The sequence below is a fragment of the Lepidochelys kempii genome, chromosome 1 (genome assembly GCF_965140285.1).
Source record: "Lepidochelys kempii isolate rLepKem1 chromosome 1, rLepKem1.hap1, whole genome shotgun sequence".
NCBI classification, from domain to species: domain Eukaryota; kingdom Metazoa; phylum Chordata; order Testudines; family Cheloniidae; genus Lepidochelys; species Lepidochelys kempii.
Window position 1 is genome coordinate 329,508,389 of NC_136380.1, and position 25,498 is coordinate 329,533,886.

At 45.3% G+C, this 25,498-nt stretch overlaps 1 protein-coding gene across 10 annotated transcripts in view; it reads left to right on the forward strand.

The window, feature by feature from the left end:
- The window catches only part of PHTF2 (putative homeodomain transcription factor 2), a 187,670-nt gene that overhangs the window by 72,462 nt on the left and 89,710 nt on the right, over positions 1-25,498 (forward strand). For all 10 annotated transcript variants that reach the window (XR_012156838.2, XM_073328594.2, XM_073328591.2 and 7 more), the window contains exon 4: positions 23,790-23,859. Coding sequence is in view for 9 of the 10 variants with exons in the window: in XM_073328594.2 (XP_073184695.1) it covers positions 23,790-23,859 (70 nt within the window). In the remaining variant the exon portion in view is untranslated. The remainder of the gene's footprint in view (positions 1-23,789; positions 23,860-25,498) is intronic.

Below are 25,498 nucleotides of genomic sequence, written 5' to 3' on the forward strand. Positions count from 1 at the left end.
AGGATGATCCGAGGAATGGAAAACTTGTCTTATGAAAGGAGACTCAAGGAGCTTGGCTTGTTCAGCCTAACTAAAAGAAGGTTGAGGGGAGATATGATTGCTCTCTATAAATATATCAGAGGGATAAATACCGGAGAGGGAGAGAAATTATTTAAGCTCAGTACCAGTGTGGACACAAGAACAAATGGATATAAACTGGCCACCAGGAAGTTTAGACTTGAAATTAGACGAAGGTTTCTAACCATCAGAGGAGTGAAGTTTTGGAATAGCCTTCCAAGGGAAGCAGTGGGGGCAAAAGATCTATCTGGCTTTAAGATTAAACTCGATAAGTTTATGGAGGAGATGGTATGATGGGATAACATGGTTTTGGTAATAAATATTCATGATAAATAGGCCCGATGGGGTGGGATCTGAGTTACCCAGGAAAGAATTTTCTGTAGTATCTGGCTGATGAATCTTGCCCATATGCTAAGGGTTTAGCTGATAGCCACATTTGGGGTCGGGAAAGAATTTTCCTCCAGGGCAGATTGGAAGAGGCCCTGGAGGTTTTTCGCCTTCCTCTGTAGCATGGGGCACGGGTCACTTGCTGGAGGATTCTCTGCTCCTTGAAGTCTTTAAACCACGATTTGAGGACTTCAATAGCTCAGTTTTTCGCAGGAGTGGTGAGTGAAATTCTGTGGCCTGCGTTGTGCAGGAGGTCAGACTAGATGATCATAATGGTCTCTTCTGACCTAAATATCTATGAAAGTACACGTACCTATAGTTTAGAACCACTGCTTTATAGCACCTTTCACGTGGGAACTTTTCTTGATTTGGCAACACGTATAGGGTGACCATATATTACAGATATATGGCTCTAAAAACCCTCTTTCAACCAGAGCTCTACAGTTGGTATCACTAGTTGACCTCAGAAAGGTAGCAAAATAATAACTTGTATACAAATGTCTTCTTTCAAGTTTGTCCTTCTGGGTTACAGTGGGGAGGATGTCTGGTTGTTGGGTCTTCTGATTCATCAGAAGACCTGTGTCTTATACAGACATTGTCTAATGCAGACTGGTGAGTGTTCAAATTAAAAGGGTGGGTGGAGTGGTGGGACTTCAGAAGCATTCAACACAATAACTACCTATAATCTCAAATCCAGACATTGGGCACAGTACTTATTAATTGAAGTGTCATTTCAATGAAAACCAACAATTACCTCTGCAGTAGTATAACGATCATATAAATTTAGAAATTGAAATAAACTGTTTCATATGCATCATGTTCTTTTGAAAACATGCTGCATGCGTATCAGGGATAGCTCTTGTTTGGGCAGTCCTATTTTACAATAATTAAGCAATTATACATGAGTGATTAAAATAATGCTTTTCACTCTCACATTTATATTGTGAGAGTTTAGTATAGTTACGCTTCATGTAACATGCCTTTATTACAATATGTAGCTGGGGCTTTACACAACTTCAGACCTACCCTCCTGCATTGTTGTATTGCTGTTATAAAAGAACTTGCGTAAACATACAAATTCAGTAATTTATGTAGGAAAATAAAATATCTCCATAGCTGGAAAATGTTCATTATTGATCAATTATTTCTCAGGTGTCCATGTTAAAACTAAGTTCTAGTTTACAGTAAATGTTAACTGAAAATGTGCAACTAAGTTCTTTAGTGTGCATTTGCATTCTTGCTTAATTGCTTAATTCAGTTCACATTCTCTTTTCTTTTCTGTTGCATTTTATTTCTAAAGATAAAACTATATGAAAAGAATTTAAGGCCAAGGCTTTCTAAAATAACTAGTAGTTTTGGATGCTTTGATTTTTGGGTACCAACTTGAGACATCTTAAAGGGTCCTGATTTTCTGAGGCCTAGCATGAGTGCTTTTTGAAAATTTGGCTCCATTTCAGTTTGGGCATCTATCATCACTAGTCAGTTTTTAATATATTGGGCTAAAATCCCACATAAACTTGATATGTGCATTCTTTTGGGATGTTTTACCTACTAAGTGCATATTTTATTCAAATTGACTGAAATAGAGATAATATTCTAACTGAAAAAATAACACAAAACATACCTGCTTTGAAGTTTCTAAAGAGTAAACTTACATTGTAACATCTTGCAGATAGATTCTGAAAGGAACAAGGACCAAGATTTTAAAAAATAAGTAATTTTATATGCCTCAATTTTTGTGTGATCAACCTGAAATACCCTAAAATGGTCTGATTTTCAGAAAGTGATAAGCGTTCAAGCTTTAGAAAATCTGGCTCCTTTAACGTGTCTCATAACAAGCCCCCCAAACTGAAACACCCAAAATGACCTTGTCACTTTTCTAGAAACTTGGCCAGGCTAACTGTGGTGTCATGGCTGGGCATCCACTAATGTTAGTTTCAAGGTTAATGTTGCCAAGTATTTTATTTCTCTAATATTTGAGCTGTTGCATTTTGTCATTTTCAATATAACAAGTTCTAACTTTGTGCTATTAAAAATATTAATTAAAATATATTTGCAACATTTAATGGGATTACACAGGCTTATTTGGCAGCTAGGAATCTGCTCTGCCTATCAGTGTGGAACTCCTCCTTCCTGCAACAACCTGCGTTCTCAAGATTTCCTTTAGTGCTGTCATCAGTGTTCATCCCAATGCCGGCATTGATACTGGCCTCAGTACCCTCAACTCTCATGGTGCTGCATAGACTTTCTAGATTGCCTGGCGCCCCGACCAGCACTGAATCGCCTCTACCTAAAGAATACTCCTATTCTTCTGACTCCAGAGCAGTGAGAGGCTTCTCTGGGTAGATTGCAAAGGTCAAGATCTTTGCCTTCCTCAGCTTGGGAAAGGCACTGTATTACGGTAGCTCTTAGGAGCCCACGTCACGGACCAGGACCCCATTGTGCTAGGTGTCATACAAGCATAGAACAGAAAGATAAGACCCCGGGATAGGGACCATAATCTGAGTATTATGAGACAACAGATGGATGGACAGAGGGGAAGAGTCCCAAGTAAACAATGAGACAATATTTGTTCAGTGATAGCCAGTAGTCTCTAAAAAGAAAAGGAGCACTTGTGGCACCTTAGAGACTAACAAATTGCCATTAGGAGTTGGGGCCTTAGCCGAGTCTGGCGCCACAAGTACTCCTTTTTACGGATACAGACTAACATGGCTGCTACTCTGAAACCAGTAGTCTCTGCACACTAGCAGCCTAACCATTGAAGAGGGATCTAAAGGTGGATAAATGAGGTAGCTTTACGTATATTTACAGAGAGTATACTCCAAGGGTGCAGGACAGGATGGGAGAAAGCATGAAGATATTTGTTCGAAAATTTGACAAGTGGGCAGTGGAGGGTGGCTTTGTTGGCCAATTGGATGAGAGAATTGACAGCTTGATAACTAATGAGATGATATGTAGAGTGAGGATTGACTGTGAAGGGCTTTGAAAGTGAATACATGCTACATTGTTTTTAATAGAGAAGTGAAGAGACATTGGCGGGGTTCAAAGAGAAGAGTGGCATGGGCAAAGTGACAGTCTCCGAAAATGATCTTTTTAGCAGCATTCTGAATGGATGCGAGTGGGGCAAGACTGCATTTGTCAGGGTCAGAGAAAAGGACGTTGAAGTAATCAAGTTGTGAGGTGATGAACCTAGATGAGGGTTTGAACTGTGTGGATGGATAGGAAAGTCTCTGTGTTAGAGATGTTATGCAGAAAAAATATCAGCAAGATTTAGATAAAGCCTGAATGTGAGGACCTAGAGAGGGGTCAAAGTTGGTAGTTAGAGTACCAGCTGGGATTTCGCCCGTGGGTGGGGCATACCCCACTCTCCCGGCTTCAAACCATGCTTGTCATGCATGCTGATGCCTATTAGTGACCCCCATGACAGTTGTTTAGGGGAATCTCATAGAAAGGGTAAGTGCAGAATCTGTAAGAACTTTCGCCCCAGAACCCAAAAGGAGAGGGATGGTTGCTTGAGGGCCCTCTTCATGGAGCCTAAGCTTCTTCCTGCATTGGAGCCCTCCTGCTCAGATCCCACACCGAGCACCTTGGCATCGGTGCGTAGTGCACCGCCAGCACCAGGCTTTGCCTGGCACTGTGCCCCCTCGCCTGCACTGAAAAAGTGGCAAAAGAAGAAGAGCCCCCTGGCACTGGAAGATAAAGGGGCCTTGGGCAAAGGACCTATGTCAGGACATGTGCGCGCCTCAAGGTATCATGGGGGTACCACTGAGGTTGAACCCCTGCCAGCCTGGCCAGGGATCTGCCTCAACTCCTGGGAGTGGCAGGGGACCCTGGCTTCTCCTCAGGCCCTGGTTGCCCGAAGTGGCCCCAGTGGCTAAAAAGAAAGCTGTCAGATAGGCACCACAGACACGGCACCAGGTGCCAGACTTGGCTAAGGCCCCAACTCCTAAGGGCAGGCTGATCATGGGACTGCCCCATAGGGCAGTGGAGCACCCTTCATCCCCAGACCGCAGGCATAGATCCTCCTCTCTGGGGCCTAGGATTCCGGCACCACATCTCTGGTCAGAAGGCCCAGGTCCCCTGCGCTCTCCCCCTACAAGAAATGGGACACCAGAGTAGAGGCACCAGTCCCTGTACCACTACTACTGGTGAGCTTCCTGTCAAAGATTGCCATAGCACAGGTCACCCTCGCCCAGTCGGTCTCCCAGACGTCGGTCCCCACTGGGGCGGGATCGCTCCCTGTTGCAGCACCAGTCTCCATCCCCCCTGTACTGCTCATCGGGCAGGCACCGATCATCACCCGGGTCTGTTGGCAGACTCAAGCCTTGAGAACTCTGCCCTGGTCACTGGAAGGGCAATGGTTGGACATGGACTAGGAATTTAGCCCCTCGCCAAGGAGGGGTGATTCACCGCCGACCCACGAAGCCGGCTTGGCACCTGCAGTGATGGCATGGAAGCAGGGACAGTGGCCCAGTTAATGGTCATACTGGAACCTTTGGGTCATGCCCATTATGCTGGTCCCATATTACCACCAGTTCTCCCTGGCTGCCTTGGACAAACCACTGCCGGCACTGGAGTTGGAAATGGTACCAAATCCAACATGGGGGCAGGGCATCAGACTCCAGCACCTAAGGAGCCGTCCCTGGAGACGGAAGGGGAACCCACCCCTCCCTGGTGGTACTCGTCATCTTTTCTAGACGAAGCAATGATGGGTCCCTCCCAAATGGGCAGCTTCCCCTGATGACTTCAAGGAGTATTAGGACCTCCTTAAAAGGGTGGCTACCAACTTGAACTTAAAAATTTGAGGAGGTCACAGAGGAGTCCAATGTCCTCCTTTAACATTATTCCCTCTTCCACCCCAGCCCACGTCGCACTGCCCATCCACCCGAGGGTCCTTAAGATTGCCAAATCGCTGTGGCAGACCTCCTCTTCAATTCTGCCTGCTTCTCAGAAGGTGGAAAAGTAGTAGTATGTCCCTGCGAAAGGGTTCGAATATCTGTATGCACTCCCTCCAGCAGCACCACTGATTGTGTCTGCTGTTTAATGAAAGGCACAGGCAGGGTCTAGTCAGTGGCATGCCGAAAAATAAAGACACCAAGAGACTGGATTTATTTGGCAGAAAGATTTATTCAACAGCAAGCCTGCAATTTTGGGTGTATAACCACCAGGCCCTGTTAGGCAGGTAGAATTTTAACCTGTGGGACTCCCTTAACAAATTCAAGGAGGCCCTCCTGCAGGACCGAGCCCAGGATGCTTTCGTGTACGAAGACACAGCAGTGGCAAGGGAGGCCCTTCAAATGACCTGGGATGCTACTGACTCGGCAGCCAGGGTGGTCACCTCCGCAGTGGCCATGAGGTGCAGCTCCTGGTTGCAGTCCTCTGGGTTATCCCAGAAGATGCAGTCCACTATACAGGACCTCCTGTTTGAGGGTGCAGGGCTCTTCTCCGAGCTCACGGACTTGAGACTCCCGTGCCACTCTCCACTCCTTGGGCCTCCATACTCCTCAGCAGGCCAGGAAGCCATTCCACTCTCCATCTCCTCTGACTCCACAGTCCTAGCTCCTGGGGGGACTCCCTGGCTGGGCACCTACAGGAGAAAGGGTCTAAGTGGCGACGCCCATCATCTTCCCATTCAGCTACTCAGCCTGACCTTTCCAGGAACCAAGGAGGCCAGAAGCAGTCATTTTGAGGGTGTGCTCGAGGACGATGCCCCAGTCACCTCCCAGGATCCATCCTCCCACTCTTTTATTTTTTTCTTTTTCCCCCTCCACTGCCTCCACCCCTTTCAGTTGGCCTGGTCGTGGTTGACCTCAGATGGTTGGATGCTCAAAGTAATATCCTCAGGTTACACCCTGCAGTTCATGGCTGACCCTCACTTCCACCCCACTTCCCGGACCCTCTTCAGGGACCCTTCTTATGAGCAACTCCTCGTCCAAAAGGTTGAGAATCTCCTGCGCCTGGGGGCGGTGGAGGAGGTCCCTCGAGACGTGAAAGGAAAGGGGTTCTAATCCCGCTATTTCCTAATCCCGAAAGCAAAAGGGGACTTCAGACCCATTTTGGACCTGCGCCATCTCAACGAGTCTCACAAAAAGTTGAAGTTGTGCATGGTCTCCCTGGCCTCCATCATCCCCTCCCTAGATCTGGGAGACTGGTATGCTGCCCTCGACCTGAAGGACACGTGTTTCCATTTTCCCAAGGCACAGGCACTTCCTTCATTTTATGCTGGGCCAGCGCCATTTCCAATCACGGCATTGCCTTTCGGTCTCCTGTCAGCCCCAAGAGTGTTCTCGAAGTGCATAACCCCAGTGGCTGCTTACCTGAGATGCCAGGGTGGTCAGATTTACCCGTACCTTGATGACTGGCTAATAAAGGGTCAGTCCCGGGATCAGGTGCGACAGTATCTTGATCTGGCTTGTTCCTCTTGTCGCGACCTGGGGCTGTTAATAAACGAGAAAAAGTCGACCTTAATCCTGGTACAACGCATAGAGTTCATTGCTGCGGTCCTTGAGGCTCAGTTCCAAGCCATGGCGGACCTCATCTTGTGCATGTAAGTCACCCTATTACCACTGCTCACACATGCCTGCACTTGTTGGGTCACATGGCAGCCTGCATTTAAGTGGTCTGGCACATGTGGCTCCGCCTCAGGCCTCTACAGGTGTGGCTGGCATCGGTCTACGTCCCCAACAGACATAGCATGGGCCACGTGGTCAGGGTCCCAGACCACATACTGTCGTCATTCACCTGGTGGCAGAGTCCTGCATCTGTGTTGGAGGCAGGTCCCTTTGTGGCTCCATCCCTGCCGGTGACCCTCATCTATGATGCCTCAGATCTGGGGTAAGGAGCCCGCCTTGATGATCTTGGCACACCAGGTTGTTGTTTCAGTTATGATCACTCACTACACATCAACGTTAGGGAGCTCAGAGTGGTTCACCTGGCCTGCCAAGCCTTCCTGCCTCATTAAAAAGCAGGGTGATCCATGTCCTGATGGACAATACAGCGGCTGTGTTCTATATCAACAAGCAGGGCGGAGCCAGATAATCTGTCCTTTGCCAGGAAGCCCTCAGGCTATGGAACTATTGTGTACAACACGGTATCCATCTTGTAGCCGCATACCTCCTCGGGGTCAGGAACACTTGGGCAGATCGCCTCAGCAGGACCTTCTTGTCTCGCCATGAGTGGTTCTCGCCTCCGGGAAGTGGTCAGTTCCAAACGCCACGTTTGCTGCTCGATTTGGGGGGATTGAGGCTCCCTGTTGGATGCTTTTGTGCTCCTGTGGTCGGGGGCTCTGTTATGCCTTCCCTCCAGTGCCGCTGATTCACAGAGTTCTCATGAAAATCAAGCAAGACAGAGTGAAGGTGATTCTCAGCGCCAGCTTGGCCGCTCCAGCACTGGTTCAGCCTGCTGCTGGACCTCTCGGTGGCTGCTCTGTTACAGCTGCCACTGAGGCTAGACCTGCTGTCCCAGAACCACGGAAGTCTTCTGCATCAGACCTTGGTAACGTTGCACCTGACGGCTTGGCTGCCGCATGGTTAAATGCGGAGGAGCAGGAGTGCTTGCCACTGTTCAGCAGGTCCTGTTCGGCAGCAGAAAGCTCTCCACCAGAACGACCTACCTGGCCAAATTGAAGCTGTTCGCTTGTTGGACCTCGGATAAAGGTATTTGGTCTGAGCGGGCTTCGCTTCAATTGATCCTGGGCTACCTTCTGCATCTCAAGCTCCAAGGCCTGTCCCTTTAATCTGTCACGGTCCATTTGGCCGCTATTTCGGCTTTCCATCCACTGATTGAGGGTAGATCAGTTTTTGCCTAGGATATGACTGCCAGGTTCCTCAAGGGCCTCGAATGCCTCTGCCTGCACATAAGGGACCCTGAATCTTGTGCTGTCATGGCTCATGGGATCTCCCTTTGAGTCACTGGCTTTTTCCTCTCTTTCTCCTGTCCTGGAAGGTCACATTCCGAGTTGTGATAACATCCGTCCACCGGGTCGCTAAGATTAGGGCGCTTACCTTGGAACCTCCCTTCACAGTCTTCTACAAAGACAGGGTCCACCTGTGGCCACACCCACCTTTCCTGCCCAAGGTGGTCTCACAGTTTCATACAGGCCAGGACATTTACTTGCCTGTTTTTTTTTTTTTTTCCAAAGCCACATAAGTTGGAGGAGGAGTGTAGATGGAATTCCCTAGATGCCAGGAGGGTGGTGCTAGCCTTCTACATTGAAAGGACCAAGCCATTCCACAAATCAGCGCAGTTGTTTGTCACAGTGGCCAACAGGTTGGAATTGCTTTTTGGATCACTGCCTGCATTCACTGCTGCCATAATCAGGCAGAGGTGCCACATCCAGTGATTGTAACTGCCCATTCAACCAGGATGCAAGCCTCCTCGGTAGGGTTTCCTAGCCCAAGTGCGTATCCAAGACATCTGTAGGGTGGCCACCTGGTCGTCCGTCCACACGTTCTCCTCTGGGATAATGCTGGCTAGAGCAGAGTTACAAGCCGCAATGCTGTGAACTCCAAGCTCACCTTCAAGGATACTGCTTGTGAGTCACCTAGAATGGAATCGACATGAACAAGCACTCGAAGAAGAAAAAACAGTTACCTACCAGTTTTTTGAGATATGAATAGCAACAGTTACAAAAAGGTACGTTGCCGGCACCCAGTGCCAGAGGCGAACAGCAGCAGGGGGTTCGTTACCCTGAATCATCCTCCCCAGTCATGGATGATTATGGGTGTAGATATAGATATAGATATCTACATATCTGTACCCACAATTGTCCAAGATTGGGGACCCAGCAGAGAGAGCTGAAAGCAGAAAGGGTTCCACCAGGACAATTTACCTTGTGAAAAGGAAGAGATTTTCTGTTTGGTCTCCTAGGCACCATTTGTCCCCGTTTGAAATGCAAATTAATCATATCTTGGAATACCTCCTTCATTTGAAGGAATTGGGCCTCTGAGTGAGCTCACTAAAAGTTCATTTGGCAGCCATCTTCAACAATCCACCCTCCCATTCATGGTTCCTTGTCTCACTTGGTTGGTAGGTTCATGAAGGGAGTAGTGGGAGGTTATCCTCCTATTTATTAATCCATCAGACCCTGGGACTTGGTGTTGACAATGTTCATGGGGCCATTGTTTGAACCACTAGCCGCCTGCTTTTTTTCTTATTTGGCTGCAAAGACTGTCCTTTGTGGTAATGACATCTACTTGAAGAGTGGGAGAGTTACAGGATCTGTTGATAGGACCTTCATATGTAAACTTTATTAATAGTTTCTTCAAGATCTCACATCAAATTCCTGGTTTACAGTGGTATTGAATTTGCTCCTGAATCAAATGATTCATCTACCAATATTTTTTTCAAATGCCTCAAAACCATTAAGATGAAGACAGACTTCTCATTCTAGATGTGCACAGGCTACTCTTTCTATATTGATAGGAATAAACAATTTTTATGTTCTCCAAGACTATGAAGAAAGAACGCTGTTGACATTGCCAGGATTCTAGTTTGAAGGAACTGAGGGGGTTGGAGCAACTGTACCCTTTCTGTCTTCAGCTGGAGTCGGGCACGAGGGACACACAGGACACCTGTACTGACCCAAAAGCACTCTAGAAATGCTGAGGAGGAAATGAATATTTTTTTTTATTTTATACAGAGTTTGAATGGTATGTGATAAATAAGGCCAGGGCTCCATATTGAATGAGGATAAAAATATTGAATAACTGGTTAGCCATTTCTGCGAAAATTATTTAGTAATGCTTTGTCTAATCCCCTGACTCTCCCTTTGTAGCATAGTATTTTCCTTGTCTTCTGGCCGGTATCTTATCTATCTGATCTTTGTGGTATCCAGATCTTGTCTCCCCTCCCTCTCCAAACACACTTTTTTGGGAGGGAGTGGGGGGGAAATAGCTATAGAGAAATTCACCATCTGTGATGGGAAACAAGACCACAGAGTCAAAAACTGGTGTCCATTTTTTATTAGTTTGATCATTATGTCTTGGTTGAAATGGCATGCAAACACTTATCTGAGGGAAAGCTTTGGAGGGAAATGGATGTCTTTGTCCTTAGTGGTAGGTAGGACAGGCTAACATTTCTCTAAATCATTGGAAGGTTTCACCTAGAGAATAGCAGAGCAAAGGTAGAGGGAAGAAAATGGGTAGCAGAATTTCTTCTTTGTGCTTTGTCTGCCTATATAGCCATTAAGGAGGCAAACCTAACAGTCTGATTTATATGGCATGATCAAGATGGCAGGGTATAAAAATTCATTTATTTTAAACCTGAAAATGTAACATTTCATGTTAGTATAACATAAAGTGTGGTTCCGTTCTAGAAAGTGACTCCATTAAAAATGACACGTTTAGGTTCCATATATGTTGTGTCTGAATGGTTCACATGTCAAATTTGCTCTATTTACACGTAAAATGATTTTTTTTTTAAAGAAATAAGCGCTAACCATGCAAACTCTATTTTTAAGTCATTCTGGGTTCTTATGTTGTCGTCTTTCATCATGTTGAATAAAATGTCTGCAGCCCAACTCCCCTTAAATGACACCTGTGCATACCCTTTACCTGTGAAAGCTGCTTGGAACTTAAGGCATGTCTACACTACAAAATTATTTCATTGCTTGTGCTTATGCGTGCTATGCTTCTTGTGTTGGTGGTATGCATCTCACAGGAGTGCTTGTATCGATGCACATTCCAGTGCACCATTGATAAGTCTCTTATGCAACTCTGCACCATCCAGTGCAGAGTGTTTTGGGAAGCTTTTGCAGTGCCTCATGAGGCTGAAATGAATTGTGCAGGGGTGACTGGAAGCATGGGGTCAACTTCCCATAATGCAGTGTTCTCCATCCCATAATTTAATCTGCGTTCCATAATATTTTGTGCATCTTTTCAAAATCCCCACAAACCTGTGCATGTCCCTCCTTGCTGTCCACCCTCCGACAGAAGCATGGAGCTTGCACAGTTCTGCAGCTTGTCATGAGCATTGCCAGCATGGGGTGCCTGATTCTGCAGTACAGACGCTCGCTGGGTTACGCATGACCCAACTTACACAAATTCGCACTTACGGAAAAAGTTCCATAAGCCAGAAATAGGATTTTCGAGTTGCGGAAATTTTTGCGTAACGTATGGATATACGTTTCCGACTTAGGCAAAATTCGAGTTACACAAGGCTTTCTGGAATGGAACAATTGCGTAAGCCGGGGGGCATCTGTATTGCAGAGCTGCAAGAGGAGTCGTGGGGAACATGACAATTCTTTGGAGGCTAGATTGTTTTGGGACATAAGAACAATTCAAGGTTATTGATGATGGTGTTTACAGAGCAGCTGGAGATGGTGGAATGCCGATTCTGGGCTTGAGAAACAAGCACTAGCTGGTGGGATCACACTGTCATGCAGCTTTGGGATGATGAGCAGTGACTGCAGGACTTTTGGATGCATAAAGCCACGTTTCTGGACCTGTGTGCCAAACTCGTCTCAGCTGTCCAATGCAGGGACACCAAAATGAGAGCTGCACTGACAGTTGAGAAGCAAGTGGTGATTTGTACTGTGGAAACTTGCAATGCCAGATTGATTCCTGATTGACCAGAAGCAATTTGGAGCCAGGAAATCTACCGGAGGGACTGTTACCGTGCAAGTGTGCAAGGCTATTAATCGCCTCCTGCTATGCAGGACTGCGAGTCAAGGCAACATGCAGAACATAATGGATGGTTTTGCAGCAGTGGGCTTCCCAAACTGTGGTCAGGCAATAGATGTCATGCATATCCCTATTTTAGCATCAGACCACCTTGTCACAGACTACATCAACAGAAAGGACTATTTTTCCTATAGTAATGACAGGCTCTAATGGATACCGGGGGCACTTTACCAACGTCAGTGTGGGCTTGTTAGGGAAAGTGCATGATGTGTGCATCTTTTGGATTACAGGACTGTTCAGAAAGCTGCAAGCAGGGACTTTCTTTCTCAACCATTGGGAATGTTGAAATGCCAATAGTGATCATGGGAGACCCGGCCTACCCCTTGCTCCCATGGCTCATGAAGCTGTACACCTGCCATCTTGGCAACACCAAGGAACACTTCAGCTACCCGCTCAGCAAGTACAGAATGATAGTTGAATATGCTTTTGGTCATTTGAAGGAACACCTGGTATTGTTTACTCACAAAATTGGACCTCTGTGTGAAAAATTTCCCATTGGTTATAGCAGTCTGCTGTTTCGTGCATAATTTCTGTGAAGTGAGGAGGGAAAAGTTTCTGCTGGGGTAGAGGGTGGTGGTGGAACAGCTCTCTGCTGAATCTGAGCAGCTAGATACAAGGGCTATTAGAAGAACTCAGTGTGGAGCTGTAAGTCTCAGGGAGGCTTTGAAAGACCATTTTAATAGTGAGCCAGAATAGTGTGTTGCTGTAGTGTGCTCTATCTGGCCTTGCTCTTTTGTAGCCCAGTATGAATCTTGTAGAGATTGCTGTGTCTGTAGGAATATAACATCAATGCACCTATTAATATTGTCTGTGAATATTATAGATTCTGTGACAAAATGAAGTAATAGTAAATCGGTACATGTCAGACCTGCTTGGCACCAGACAGCATATTTTTTGAACTAATAAAGATGAAACTTGATTAAAAAAATATAATTTTATTCAGTAACATGAACCAGGCAATTTAAAAAAACATCTTTAAAACTTAATAAATTAAGGGAACAAAACTTATGAAGGGGAAAGAACACTGCATTTTAAGTACAAATACACCAACTGTGGCTTTCACAGATCAGTGTATGTGCAGCTATGATTGTCTTTAATGTCCTGTGGAGTGGTAGAGAGAGTGCAGTGACCAGTCATGCCACGTGGAATGTTGAGGGGGTAGGGGGGAGAGAGAGATCCCGATATTGAGTTCTCTATGGACTGCAGTGAGTGTTGAGTACAAGATCGTTGAACCTGCAAGCCAACCGGAGTCCACAACGTCTTTGATTGCTGTCTGAGAAGCATAAGCATTTCCTGCTGCATGTCCTTTTCCTTTTTTTGCCCCTTTTTCCTCTCCAGTCAATTCTTAATGATCCTTCATGCTGTCTGCAAGGGTGATCCTAGACCCTGTGCTCATTCTCTAATGCAGCACTGGCTTGCAGGATCTCCTGGAACATGTTTTCCTTAGTCCTCCTCTTTCTTCTTATCTGGATCAAGCATTCTGTGAATGTGGAGGAGGAGACCCTGAAGGCCACAATGGCAGCAACTGCAGATACAACAGACAGAGGTACCATTGTCAGTGTATTCACCATTGAAATAAAAACTTAGGATACTGAACTCACTTCCCTTGATCCCCAAACATTGTAAGCAGTATATTCTCCCTTCTCCTTGGCATTGATACAGCACAGCACCAGCCATGGAGTGTATGGCCCCCAGGGAGGGAGTGGGGGAGAAATGAGTGGGGAATAGCACACAGGCATGAGTATATTTGTGTAGGGCAATGGAACTGAATACTGGCACCATTTTCCATGGGTGGTGCTGATTTAGCTGATATCGCATTCCTGAGAGTAACAGGCAGAGACCGCACAGCTACAGCTTGCGTCCTGTTGCCACCTGGGCCCGTACGCTGCTAGCCTGTGTACTGCAGTGATGCTTGCTGATGTCAATGCTGGGTAGCATGCAGAAGGTGTCCTATTGCAGTGGAAGAAATTAAGGCAGCCATCCCCAGAAACCTTTGGCAATGGATTGCAGAGTACCTCCATGAAAATTTCATCAAGATCCCTGGGGAGGATTCACAGGACATCCTGGTGCACATAAACAAGCAGCTGTGCATGGCTCACTCTGCCTAACTCCAGAGGAGAATGAAAAGCGGATAGCAACTCTACCTCTCTTGATTGTTTCAGTACCTCTTCTAGCACAGGTTTGTTTCTTTGTTCTTTTGATTTGCCTTTTTAAAAAAAAAAAAAAAGTGTCCTGCTACTTTGTGGGTTACCAGAGATTCCTTCCCCTGCGTCAGGCGTGCCCATGCTGGACTGTGGTGAAGTCAAAAACATGGCTGGCTGGCTTGCTGAGCAGCTGGATCCCCCAGTTGCTTGTCTTCTATACTATTCTAACTCTTCCTTGTCCATCTCCTCCTCCTTGTTGTTCATGGTAGGGGTCTGTCACTTGGGCTCCTCTGAAGTTGCTGAGGATGCCATGCAGATCTTTGTAAAAGGAAGGTATGCAGCTCCACACTGGATCGATTGTTGGGCTCCCTGGCCTTCTGGTATGCCTACCGCAGCTCCTTGGCTTTCATGTGGCATTGCTGCTGGTTCCTGTTGTAGCCCTTCTCCTGCATCCCCTGAACAATCTGTTCATAGATGTCCACATTTCTATGGCTGGACTGGAGCTGTGTCTGCACAGCCTCTTTTCCGCACAGGCACAGGAGATCCAACACTTCCTGTGTATTCCAGGCAGGAGCGTGTCTGCAGTGTGTAGCCAGCATAGTCAGCTGGACAGTTGCACTCAACAGTGGAGAGCTGCTAGATGTGCTCAGAAAGCTGGGCAATCAGGAAAAGGCATTTCAAAAATTTTCAGTGCTTTAAAGGGGAGTGGTGGGTTCCTGTCTACCTGACCCCTGGACAACTTAGTTCACAACTGTGACCAGAGCAGTTGGTGTGAGACATTGTGGGACAGCTCCTGAAGGCCAGTAATAGTAAACATAAGTCATGCACTGTCTGCACTGACATTGCGTTGATTTAACTACATTGATCCTCAGTCTACGATGCTTGGGGAGATGGAGTAATTAAGTTGGCATAGCGAGGGACTTAAGTCAGTGGGAGCAAAATTTAAGTGTAGACACATCCCACAGCTAGGTGGTCGTATACTGCCTTGCGTTGACCTAATTGTGTGGTTGTATACCAGGCTTTAGTAAACAGTTGTGATAATGCACAAGAAGAAGTAGTCAGGTTTCTCACTCCTACCTGTGGAAGCGTTGCAGGGCTAATAGGAGTTAAAAAAAACCAAAAAAAACCCCCAGAATTAACTGATTGTAAAATAGCGAATAAACCTCAAAAGATTTAGTTGAATTCATTGACTACTAGCTTACAGTTTATAGAGAAGAAAATACTTGCAACTTTACATTTTAACAAATTTAATGGCTGCTTTATGTGATAATGACAGGTTTCAGAGTAACAGCCGTGTTAGTCTGTATTCGCAAAAAGAAAAGGAGGACTTGTGGCACCTTAGAGACTAACCAATTTATTAGAGCATAAGCTTTCGTGAGCTACAGCTCACTTCTTCAGATGCATATCGTGGAAACTGCAGCAGGCTTTATATATACACAGAGAATATGAAACAATACCTATTCCCACCCCACTGTCCTGCTGGTAATAGCTTATCTAAAGTGATTTCCAGCACAAATCCAGGTTTTCTCACCCTCCACCCCCCCACACAAATTCACTCTCCTGCTGGTGATAGCCCATCCAAAGTGATAACTCTTTACACAATGTGCATGACAATTAAGCTGGGCTATTTCCTGCATAAATCCAGGTTCTCACATCCCCCCCACCCCCATACACACACAAACTCACTCTCCTGCTGGTAATAGCTCATCCAAACTGACCACTCTTCAAGTTAAAATCCAAGTTAAACCAGAACATCTGGGGGGGGGGGGGTAGGAAAAAACAAGAGGAAACAGGCTACCTTGCATAATGACTTAGCCACTCCAAGTCTCTATTTAAGCCTAAATTAATAGTATCCAATTTGCAAATGAATTCCAATTCAGCAGTTTCTCGCTGGAGTCTGGATTTGAAGTTTTTTTGTTTTAAGATAGCGACCTTCATGTCTGTGATCGCGTGACCAGAGAGATTGAAGTGTTCTCCGACTGGTTTATGAATGTTATAATTCTTGACATCTGATTTGTGTCCATTTATTCTTTTACGTAGAGACTGTCCAGTTTGACCAATGTACATGGCAGAGGGGCATTGCTGGCACATGATGGCATATATCACATTGGTGGATGTGCAGGTGAACGAGCCTCTGATAGTGTGGCTGATGTTATTAGGCCCTGTGATGGTGTCCCCTGAATAGATATGTGGGCACAGTTGGCAACGGGCTTTGTTGCAAGGATAAGTTCCTGGGTTAGTGGTTCTGTTGTGTGGTATGTGGTTGTTGGTGAGTATTTGCTTCAGGTTGCGGGGCTGTCTGTAGGCAAGGACTGGCCTGTCTCCCAAGATTTGTGAGAGTGTTGGGTCAGCATGAAAAAACTTGTACAGATACAGACAGACATCATCTTCCTTTCCAAATGCAAACAGATGGACATCGTACCAAAAGGACTGAAGGTAAAAAATCCATTACAATCTACATACCACACAGACTATGCTGACAGCTTATGCCACACGCTCTCAAAGAAACTGCGGAATCACCTGATCAACATCCTCTACAGCAAACAGGGAAAGATTAAGAATGAGCTCTCAAAAATGGATACTCTCATAAAAAACCAACCTTCCACACAAACTTCCTCGTGGCTGGATTTTACTAAAACTAGACAAGCCATTTACAACGCACACTTTGCTTCTCTACAAAAGAAAAAGGACACTAAACTTTCTAAACTACTACATGCTACAAGGGGCCACAGCAATGATTCCCTCAACCCACCTAGCAATATTGTTAACCTATCCAACTATACTCTCAGCCCAGCAGAAGGAGCTGTTCTATCTCGGGGCCTCTCCTTCTGCCCCTCCACCCCCACGAACATGATACAGTTCTGTGGTGACCTAGAATCCTATTTTCGACGTCTCCGACTCAAGGAATATTTCCAAAATACCTCTGAACAGCATACTAATCCACAGAGGTCTCCCAACCAACACTACAGAAAGAGGGATTCTAGGTGGACTCCTCCTGAAGGTCGAAACAGCAGACTGGACTTCTACATAGAGTGCTTCCGCCGACGTGCACGGGCTGAAATTGTGGAAAAGCAGCATCACTTGCCCCATAACCTCAGCCATGCGGAACGCAATGCCATCCACAGCCTCAGAAACAACTCTGACATCATAATCAAAAAGGCTGACAAAGGAGGTGCTGTTGTCGTCATGAATAGGTCGGAATATGAACAAGAGGCTGCTTGGCAGCTCTCCAACACGAGTTTCTACAAGCCATTACCCTCTGATCCCACTGAGAGTTACCAAAAGCAACTACAGCATTTGCTCAAGAAACTTCCTGAAAAAGCACAAGATCAAATCCGCACAGACACACCCCTGGAACCCCGACCTGGGATATTCTATCTACTACCCAAGATCCATAAACCTGGAAATCCTGGGCGCCCCATCATCTCAGGCATTGGCACCCTGACAGCAGGATTGTCTGGCTATGTAGACTCCCTCCTCAGGCCCTACGCTACCAGCACTCCCAGCTACCTTCGAGACACCACTGACTTCCTGAGGAAACTACAATCCATCGGTGATCTTCCTGATAACACCATCCTGGCCACTATGGATGTAGAAGCCCTCTACACCAACATTCCACACAAAGATGGACTACAAGCCGTCAAGAACACTATCCCCGATAATGTCACGGCTAACCTGGTGGCTGAACTTTGTGACTTTGTCCTTACCCATAACTACTTCACATTTGGGGACAATGTATACCTTCAGATCAGCGGCACTGCTATGGGTACCCGCATGGCCCCACAGTATGCCAACATTTTTATGGCTGATTTAGAACAACGCTTCCTCAGCTCTCGTCCCCTAAAGCCCCTACTCTACTTGCGCTATATTGATGACATCTTCATCATCTGGACCCATGGAAAAGAAGCCCTTGAGGAATTCCACCATGATTTCAACAATTTCCATCCCACCACCAACCTCAGCCTGGTCCAGTCCACACAAGAGATCCACTTCCTGGACACTACAGTGCTAATAAACAATGGTCACATAAACACCACCCTATACCGGAAACCTACTGACCGCTATTCCTACCTGCATGCCTCCAGCTTTCACCCTGACCACACCACACGATCCATCGTCTACAGCCAAGCTCTGCGATACAACCGCATTTGCTCCAACCCCTCAGACAGAGACAAACACCTACAAGATCTCTGTCAAGCTTTCTTACAACTACAATACCCACCTGCAGAAGTAAAGAAACAGATTGATAGAGCCAGAAGAGTTCCCAGAAATTACCTACTACAGGACAGGCCTAACAAAGAAAATAACAGAACGCCACTAGCCGTCACCTTCAGCCCCCAACTAAAACCCCTCCAACGCATTATTAAGGATCTACAACCTATCCTAAAGGATGACCCAACACTCTCACAAATCTTGGGAGACAGGCCAGTCCTTGCCTACAGACAGCCCCGCAACCTGAAGCAAATACTCACCAACAACCACATACCACACAACAGAACCACTAACCCAGGAACTTATCCTTGCAACAAAGCCCGTTGCCAACTGTGCCCACATATCTATTCAGGGGACACCATCACAGGGCCTAATAACATCAGCCACACTATCAGAGGCTCGTTCACCTGCACATCCACCAATGTGATATATGCCATCATGTGCCAGCAATGCCCCTCTGCCATGTACATTGGTCAAACTGGACAGTCTCTACGTAAAAGAATAAATGGACACAAATCAGATGTCAAGAATTATAACATTCATAAACCAGTCGGAGAACACTTCAATCTCTCTGGTCACGTGATCACAGACATGAAGGTCGCTATCTTAAAACAAAAAAACTTCAAATCCAGACTCCAGCGAGAAACTGCTGAATTGGAATTCATTTGCAAATTGGATACTATTAATTTAGGCTTAAATAGAGACTTGGAGTGGCTAAGTCATTATGCAAGGTAGCCTGTTTCCTCTTGTTTTTTCCTACCCCCCCCCCCCCCCCAGATGTTCTGGTTTAACTTGGATTTTAACTTGAAGAGTGGTCAGTTTGGATGAGCTATTACCAGCAGGAGAGTGAGTTTGTGTGTGTATGGGGGTGGGGGGGATGTGAGAACCTGGATTTATGCAGGAAATAGCCCAGCTTAATTGTCATGCACATTGTGTAAAGAGTTATCACTTTGGATGGGCTATCACCAGCAGGAGAGTGAATTTGTGTGGGGGGGTGGAGGGTGAGAAAACCTGGATTTGTGCTGGAAATCACTTTAGATAAGCTATTACCAGCAGGACAGTGGGGTGGGAATAGGTATTGTTTCATATTCTCTGTGTATATATAAAGCCTGCTGCAGTTTCCACGATATGCATCTGAAGAAGTGAGCTGTAGCTCACGAAAGCTTATGCTCTAATAAATTGGTTAGTCTCTAAGGTGCCACAAGTCCTCCTTTTCTTTTTATGTGATAAGATTCTTTAAGTATGATAACTTAGCCTGTGTATTGATCTCATAGCCACTTTACATAAGATAATTGAACAGCAGAGAGAGTTAAATTGTTTGAGTGTTTTCTACTGGTTCTATCAAACTCTATTCCATCTAGGGCAGAGGTGGGCAAACTATGGACCACATCTGGCCTGCGGGACTGTCCTGCCCAGCCCTTGAGCTCCCGGATGGGGAGGCTAGTCCCCGGCCCCTCCCCTGCTGTCTCCCCTTCCCCCACAGCCTCAGCTGCCCTAGCTCTGGCCTGCCTCCTGCTGGGCAGTGCGATGGCATGCCTGGCTCCAGCTGGGCGGCAGGGCTGTGAGCTCCTGCTGTTCTGAGTGGCATGGTAAGGGGACAGGGAGTGAGAGGCAGTTGGATAGGTGTAGGAGTCCCGTCGGGGGCAGGGGTGTGGATAGGGGGCGGGGCAGTCAGGGGACAGGGAGCAGGGGGGGTTGATAGGGGGTGGGGTCCTGGTGGGCAGTTAGGGACAGGGGGTCCTGGGAGGGAGGGGTCAGGGGACAAGGAGCAGAGAGGGTTCGATGGGTTGGGGGTCCTGGTGGTGGTGGTCAGGGGACGGGAATGGGGGGGGTTGGTTAGGCATGAGAGTCCTTGGGGGCCTGTCGGGAGGGGGGTGGATAGGGGTTGGGGCAGTCAGGGGAAAGGGAGCCGGGGGGGGGGGGGGGAGGGGGTTGGATGGAGGTGGGGTCCTACAGGGACGACAAGGAGCGGGGGTGGGGTTGGATGGGTCAGGAGTTCTGAGGGGGGCAGTCTTGAACATGCATGATTAGAATTGTATACAGTATATCAAATGAGGTCTTACCAGTACCTTGTACAAGAGTATTAATACTTCCCCATCTCCACTGGAAATACCTTGCTTCATACATGCTAGGAATACACTTTCCTTTTCCACAACTGCATCATTTTGGTGGCTTAGTCATCCTGTGATTGACTAATACATCCAGGTCTTTCTATCCCTCTGTCATTATACTCGCTCCCATTAGCATCCTGCCTTTGCCCCCATGGTCTGCATTATCACTCTGATTGAAAACTGAGGCAACGTATTCATTTAGTTTGTGAGCCATACCTAGATTGTTTAATCTCTACCCCACTGGTTTTCAACTTGTAGTCCACGGATCCCTTGGGGTCCGTAGATGGTCTACGATTTCCAAAAGGGTCTGCACTTCCATTTGAAATATTTTAGGGGTTCACAAATGAAAAAAGCTTTAAAACCACTGCTTTACCCCATAGCAGCCCTACTTCTTTTCTTGTTCTCCTTTTATTTATATTGGTAAAAAAAAACCTTTTACATTCATTTTAACTTATTTTGCAAGGCCTAAATAAAGCCTGCCTTAAGCTCATTAAACTACTATGAGGCTTAAACAGGATTTCCTGTTGATAAATTTCAGAGTGGTACCATGTTAGTCTGAATCAGCAAAAACAACGAGGAGTCCTTGTGGCACCTTGGAGACTAACCAATTTATTTGGGCATACGCTTTCGTGACGAAAGCGTATGCCCAAATAAATTGGTTAGTCTCTAAGGTGCCACAAGGACTCCTCGTTGTTTTTCCTGTTGATAAAGTTACATACCACGCCCTTGTAAGATATCAGTTTTGGAAGGATTCACACCATGATACGAAACTCTTCCCCACCCCCAAAATTATACATGTTTAAAATAGTGGGTTTTTTGTGATAGTTGAACTTCCTTTTACATTTGGAGATGTATTTCTTCAGATTTCACAGTGATCTACAGCTAATTTTGTATCTATTAAGATTCCCATTTCTCATTATGGAGGCTTATTTTCTTGCTCAGCATAACATATCTCAAAAATGAGACTGATGTGCAGACTGAAGGAAGACTTTTACACATCATGTTCTTTACAAGACTTTTCTGACCGTGTTTTAATTTTTACATGCAGCTAGTTTTTCCATATGTGCGGTCTTGTAATATATTTAACTTGCTATAACCATGTTTAGTTGTGCTCTATGGTATGTTGCTTTGTTTTGATTAATTTCTCCTGTTTGTGTCTCCAGCATGCTACAGATTTAGATCAGCTAAATCAAAAGTGTAGAAACAGCATTGTCTTATTCAGCATTACCAGCATCACATCTGTTTGAGCGTGTCAAACTGAAATTACCCATTTAAATTAAATGGAGAAAATTGCATGCATTCTTGCATCTACTTTTCATAAGATGAATTTGCCAGTTTTGGCATTACAGTAATATGACTAATTATCACTGACATTTGTTTGCTTCTGCCATAAGTATAGTGTGACTTTGGGTAAGTCTACACTGCAACAAAAGACCCTTGGTACTGCTGTAACTGGCCTGAGCAAGTTGACTGAGGCTCACAGGGCTAAAAATTGCAATGCAGATGTTAAGGTTTGGGTTGGAGCCTAATCTCTGAGACCCGATTAGGGAGGAGGGGTCTCAGAGCTTGGGCTCCAGCCTAAGCCCAGATGAGTGTGCTGCAATTTTTTGCCCCTCAGCCCAAGTCCTGTGAACCTGTGTCAATGGACCTGGGCGCCAAAACTGAGTGCTGCAGTGTTTTTTATTGCAGCGTAGATATACCTTTTAAATCTTACGTAAAATAGTACGGTTGTATACTTAATTTTATGAATGAAATTAACATTCTTGAAAATAAAAACTTAAATGTTTTACAAAGGCAACTGCAGTTTATTCATCAGTTTAAAAAGAACTGCAGAAGGATAAGGTTCAACCATCCCTGATGGTAATTCCACATCACTAACCTGCTCTCTTTTGAGAACAAAATATTAACTCTCAATCTGTAAAAACTGTACTCCATTGAGTCCATATCCACGTAATATGGCCAATGTAATTGACCTCAAATTTCAGAAAACAAATGAACCATAATTAAGTCTGTTTTAGTCACGGGTATTTTTTAGTAAAAGTCATGGACAGAAATTCACAGACTGACCTGTCCATGACTTTTACTCTATACCCCTGACTAAAACTTGGTGGGGAGAGTTGTGGCCTGGGAAGTGCAGAGGGGTATTGGTGGGGCTGGGGCAGGCTCCCTACCCAGCCCCAAGCTACATGTGCTGCCTTTGCTCCACCCCAAGCCCCAGTCCTGCAGCTCCCATTGATTGGGAACCGCGACAATGGGAACTGCGGGGACAGTGCCTGCGGGCGGAGGCAGCATGTGGAGCTAGGAGCTGAGGGAGGGGAGTTCCCTCCTGGTAAGCACTGCCCCGCACCCCAATCCCCAGCCCTGAGCAGGTTCCGGTCCAGCTGCACTGGGCTGCTGCAGAGGTCATGGAAAGTCACGGAATTCGTGACCTCCGTGACTAACACGGAGCCTTAACCATAATACATGCATAGTTTTCTAAGGCTTGAAAAAGCAAGTGTTGAACTGAGCAATCTCTTGTGGGACAGTCACTTAATAATGGGTATGTGTGTTCCACTGGTGGAGCAAAAAGACCACCTTCCTTTGCCTATCTCTGCCTTTTTATGGCAGATCCTTGTTACCTGTCAGGAAAACTTATTACCCCTTGCTGTCACTGGGATTTAGCAATCTTAAAAGGAGGTTGCCGTTGACCTGCAGATTGCCGAGCACAACGTTGTTTGTCATTAGTTGTTTTAGCTGGTACTCCTTTGAGAACTAAAAGCTACATAGTATATATAGATTGCAATTAAAGAGAAAAAGGGTGTAGTGTTTTATAATAAACCACAATCCAAGTATATTACTAACTCTGGCAAATGTGTGTATAGTATTTTGCATTATCGTAGTCGATAAGAATTTTTAGGCACTACTGAAAATCTCACCCTAAGGGGGCAGTAATTGATTAATTTTCATTACGTTATCCGATCAGTTGTAAAATGTTTTTATACCCCATCGTGGCTTTACTATAACACATTGTTTTTATTTAATACCTGGTACATTGTTCTTTGGAGTACTTGTTACTTTAGATTTCAAATTGTGAATTTGGCATTTTCTTCAATTTTTTCAAAAAAAGTGAAAGACAATTACTGACCCCATTCCTATTTTTAGCTAATGTATATCTTCTGTTTTGGTGTTTATGTTCTAATATTTTTTGCATATTACAGGGTCTGAGGAACAAGCCAAAGAAAACAGGACATGTGAAGCCAGACCTCATAGATGTTGATCTTGTAAGAGGTAGGGCTTGAGCTAGTAAATGCTGAATTTGTCAGTAATTTGACCTTATGGGGACAGTTATAAAAATAATTGCCTTTATCCTGATAGCCTTGCAGCAGAAGAGTGGAGTATAACTATAAAAATGAGAAGAAACCCTATGGCTAAAAGAACAGGAGTACTTGTGGCACCTTAGAGACTAACACATTTATTAGAGCATAAGCTTTCATGGGCTACAGCCCACTTCATCGGATGCATAGTACGGAACATATAGTAAGAAGATGTATATAGATAGATACAGAGAAGGTGGAAGTTGCCATACAAACTGTAAGAGGCTAATTAATTAAGATGAGCTATTATCAGCAGGAGAAAAAAAACTTTTGTAGTGATGATCAAGATGGCCCATTTAGACAGTTGACAAGAAGGTGTGAGGATACTTGACATGGGGAAATAGATTCAATATGTGTAATGACCCAGCCACTCCCAGTCTCTATTCAAACACAAGTTAATGGTATCTAGTTTGCATATTAATTCAAACACAGCAGTTTCTTGTTGGAGTCTGTTTTTGAAGCTTTTCTGTTGCAGAATTGCCACCCTTAAGTCTTTTACTGAGTGGCCAGAGAGGCTGAAGTGTTCTCCTACCAGTTTTTGAATGTTATGATTCCTGATGTCAGATTTGTGTCCATTTATTCTTTTGCATAGAGACTGTCTGGTTTGGCCAATGTACATGGCAGAGGGGCATTGATGGCACATAATAGCATATATCACCAGAAAACAGTTGTCTCCTATTTACATCGAAATTAAAATTAAATCAGTTTAGTTTCCTTAAATTGTAGCTGTAGTTGATCATGTAGATTTATTATAGCCGTAGACTTAAGAAAAGAGGAAACAATTACTAATTGTTTTCTATCTGATAGTGTCCATTTTAAGAAACTTCAGAGGAAAGTTCAAGAAATCCTGATAAGGGCACTTCAAGGAGTAAGCTTGAGCATAGTCTGAGAAGGTGTTTGGAGATGCTGTATAGTTATTTCTTGCCTGTAAAACAGGTGCATCTGATCATACTTATTGGCTAATAACAGCTCTTAGCCTCAGAGTACAAGTCCTTGTCCTGACTGGCTGCTGCCTTTGGAACTCCTAATCTAAATGCATATACAGACGTGTGCATATCACCCTGTCACTTACCAGCCTCACTCTGATTTCAGAATCTCTGTTGCTCCTTGACCCTGGGAAGGTTTACACTCCCCCCCAATAAGTAACTTTTACTATATTTTTAGCTTCCCTTCTCCCCTCTTTTCACACCAACGCCTCTTTTCATCTTCCTCTCTTTCAACTCCCTTTTAAATACTAAATGCTGAGCAATCCTGTGAGGCTCTGTGAGGGGTCAGTCAGAATCAGGAGATGGCAGCAAAATGGGGCTGGTCCCTATGTGACACAACAGGAGCTCTGAGGAGTTTTGAAAACTGAGCTGTGCCCCTGAGAAGTGCCTGTGTTCCCATTTCAGAGTAGCTCAATTGATGGAGTGTCTCAATTGATGAAGGGCTGCTCCCATTCACTTTTTAAAAGGATAAGATGGGAGTACAAAGTAAAGGAGCAACAAAAAATAAACACAAGTCAGTTTTAAAAAAGACTAATGGTTTTGGGAACAAAGAAAGGGAGAGACGGT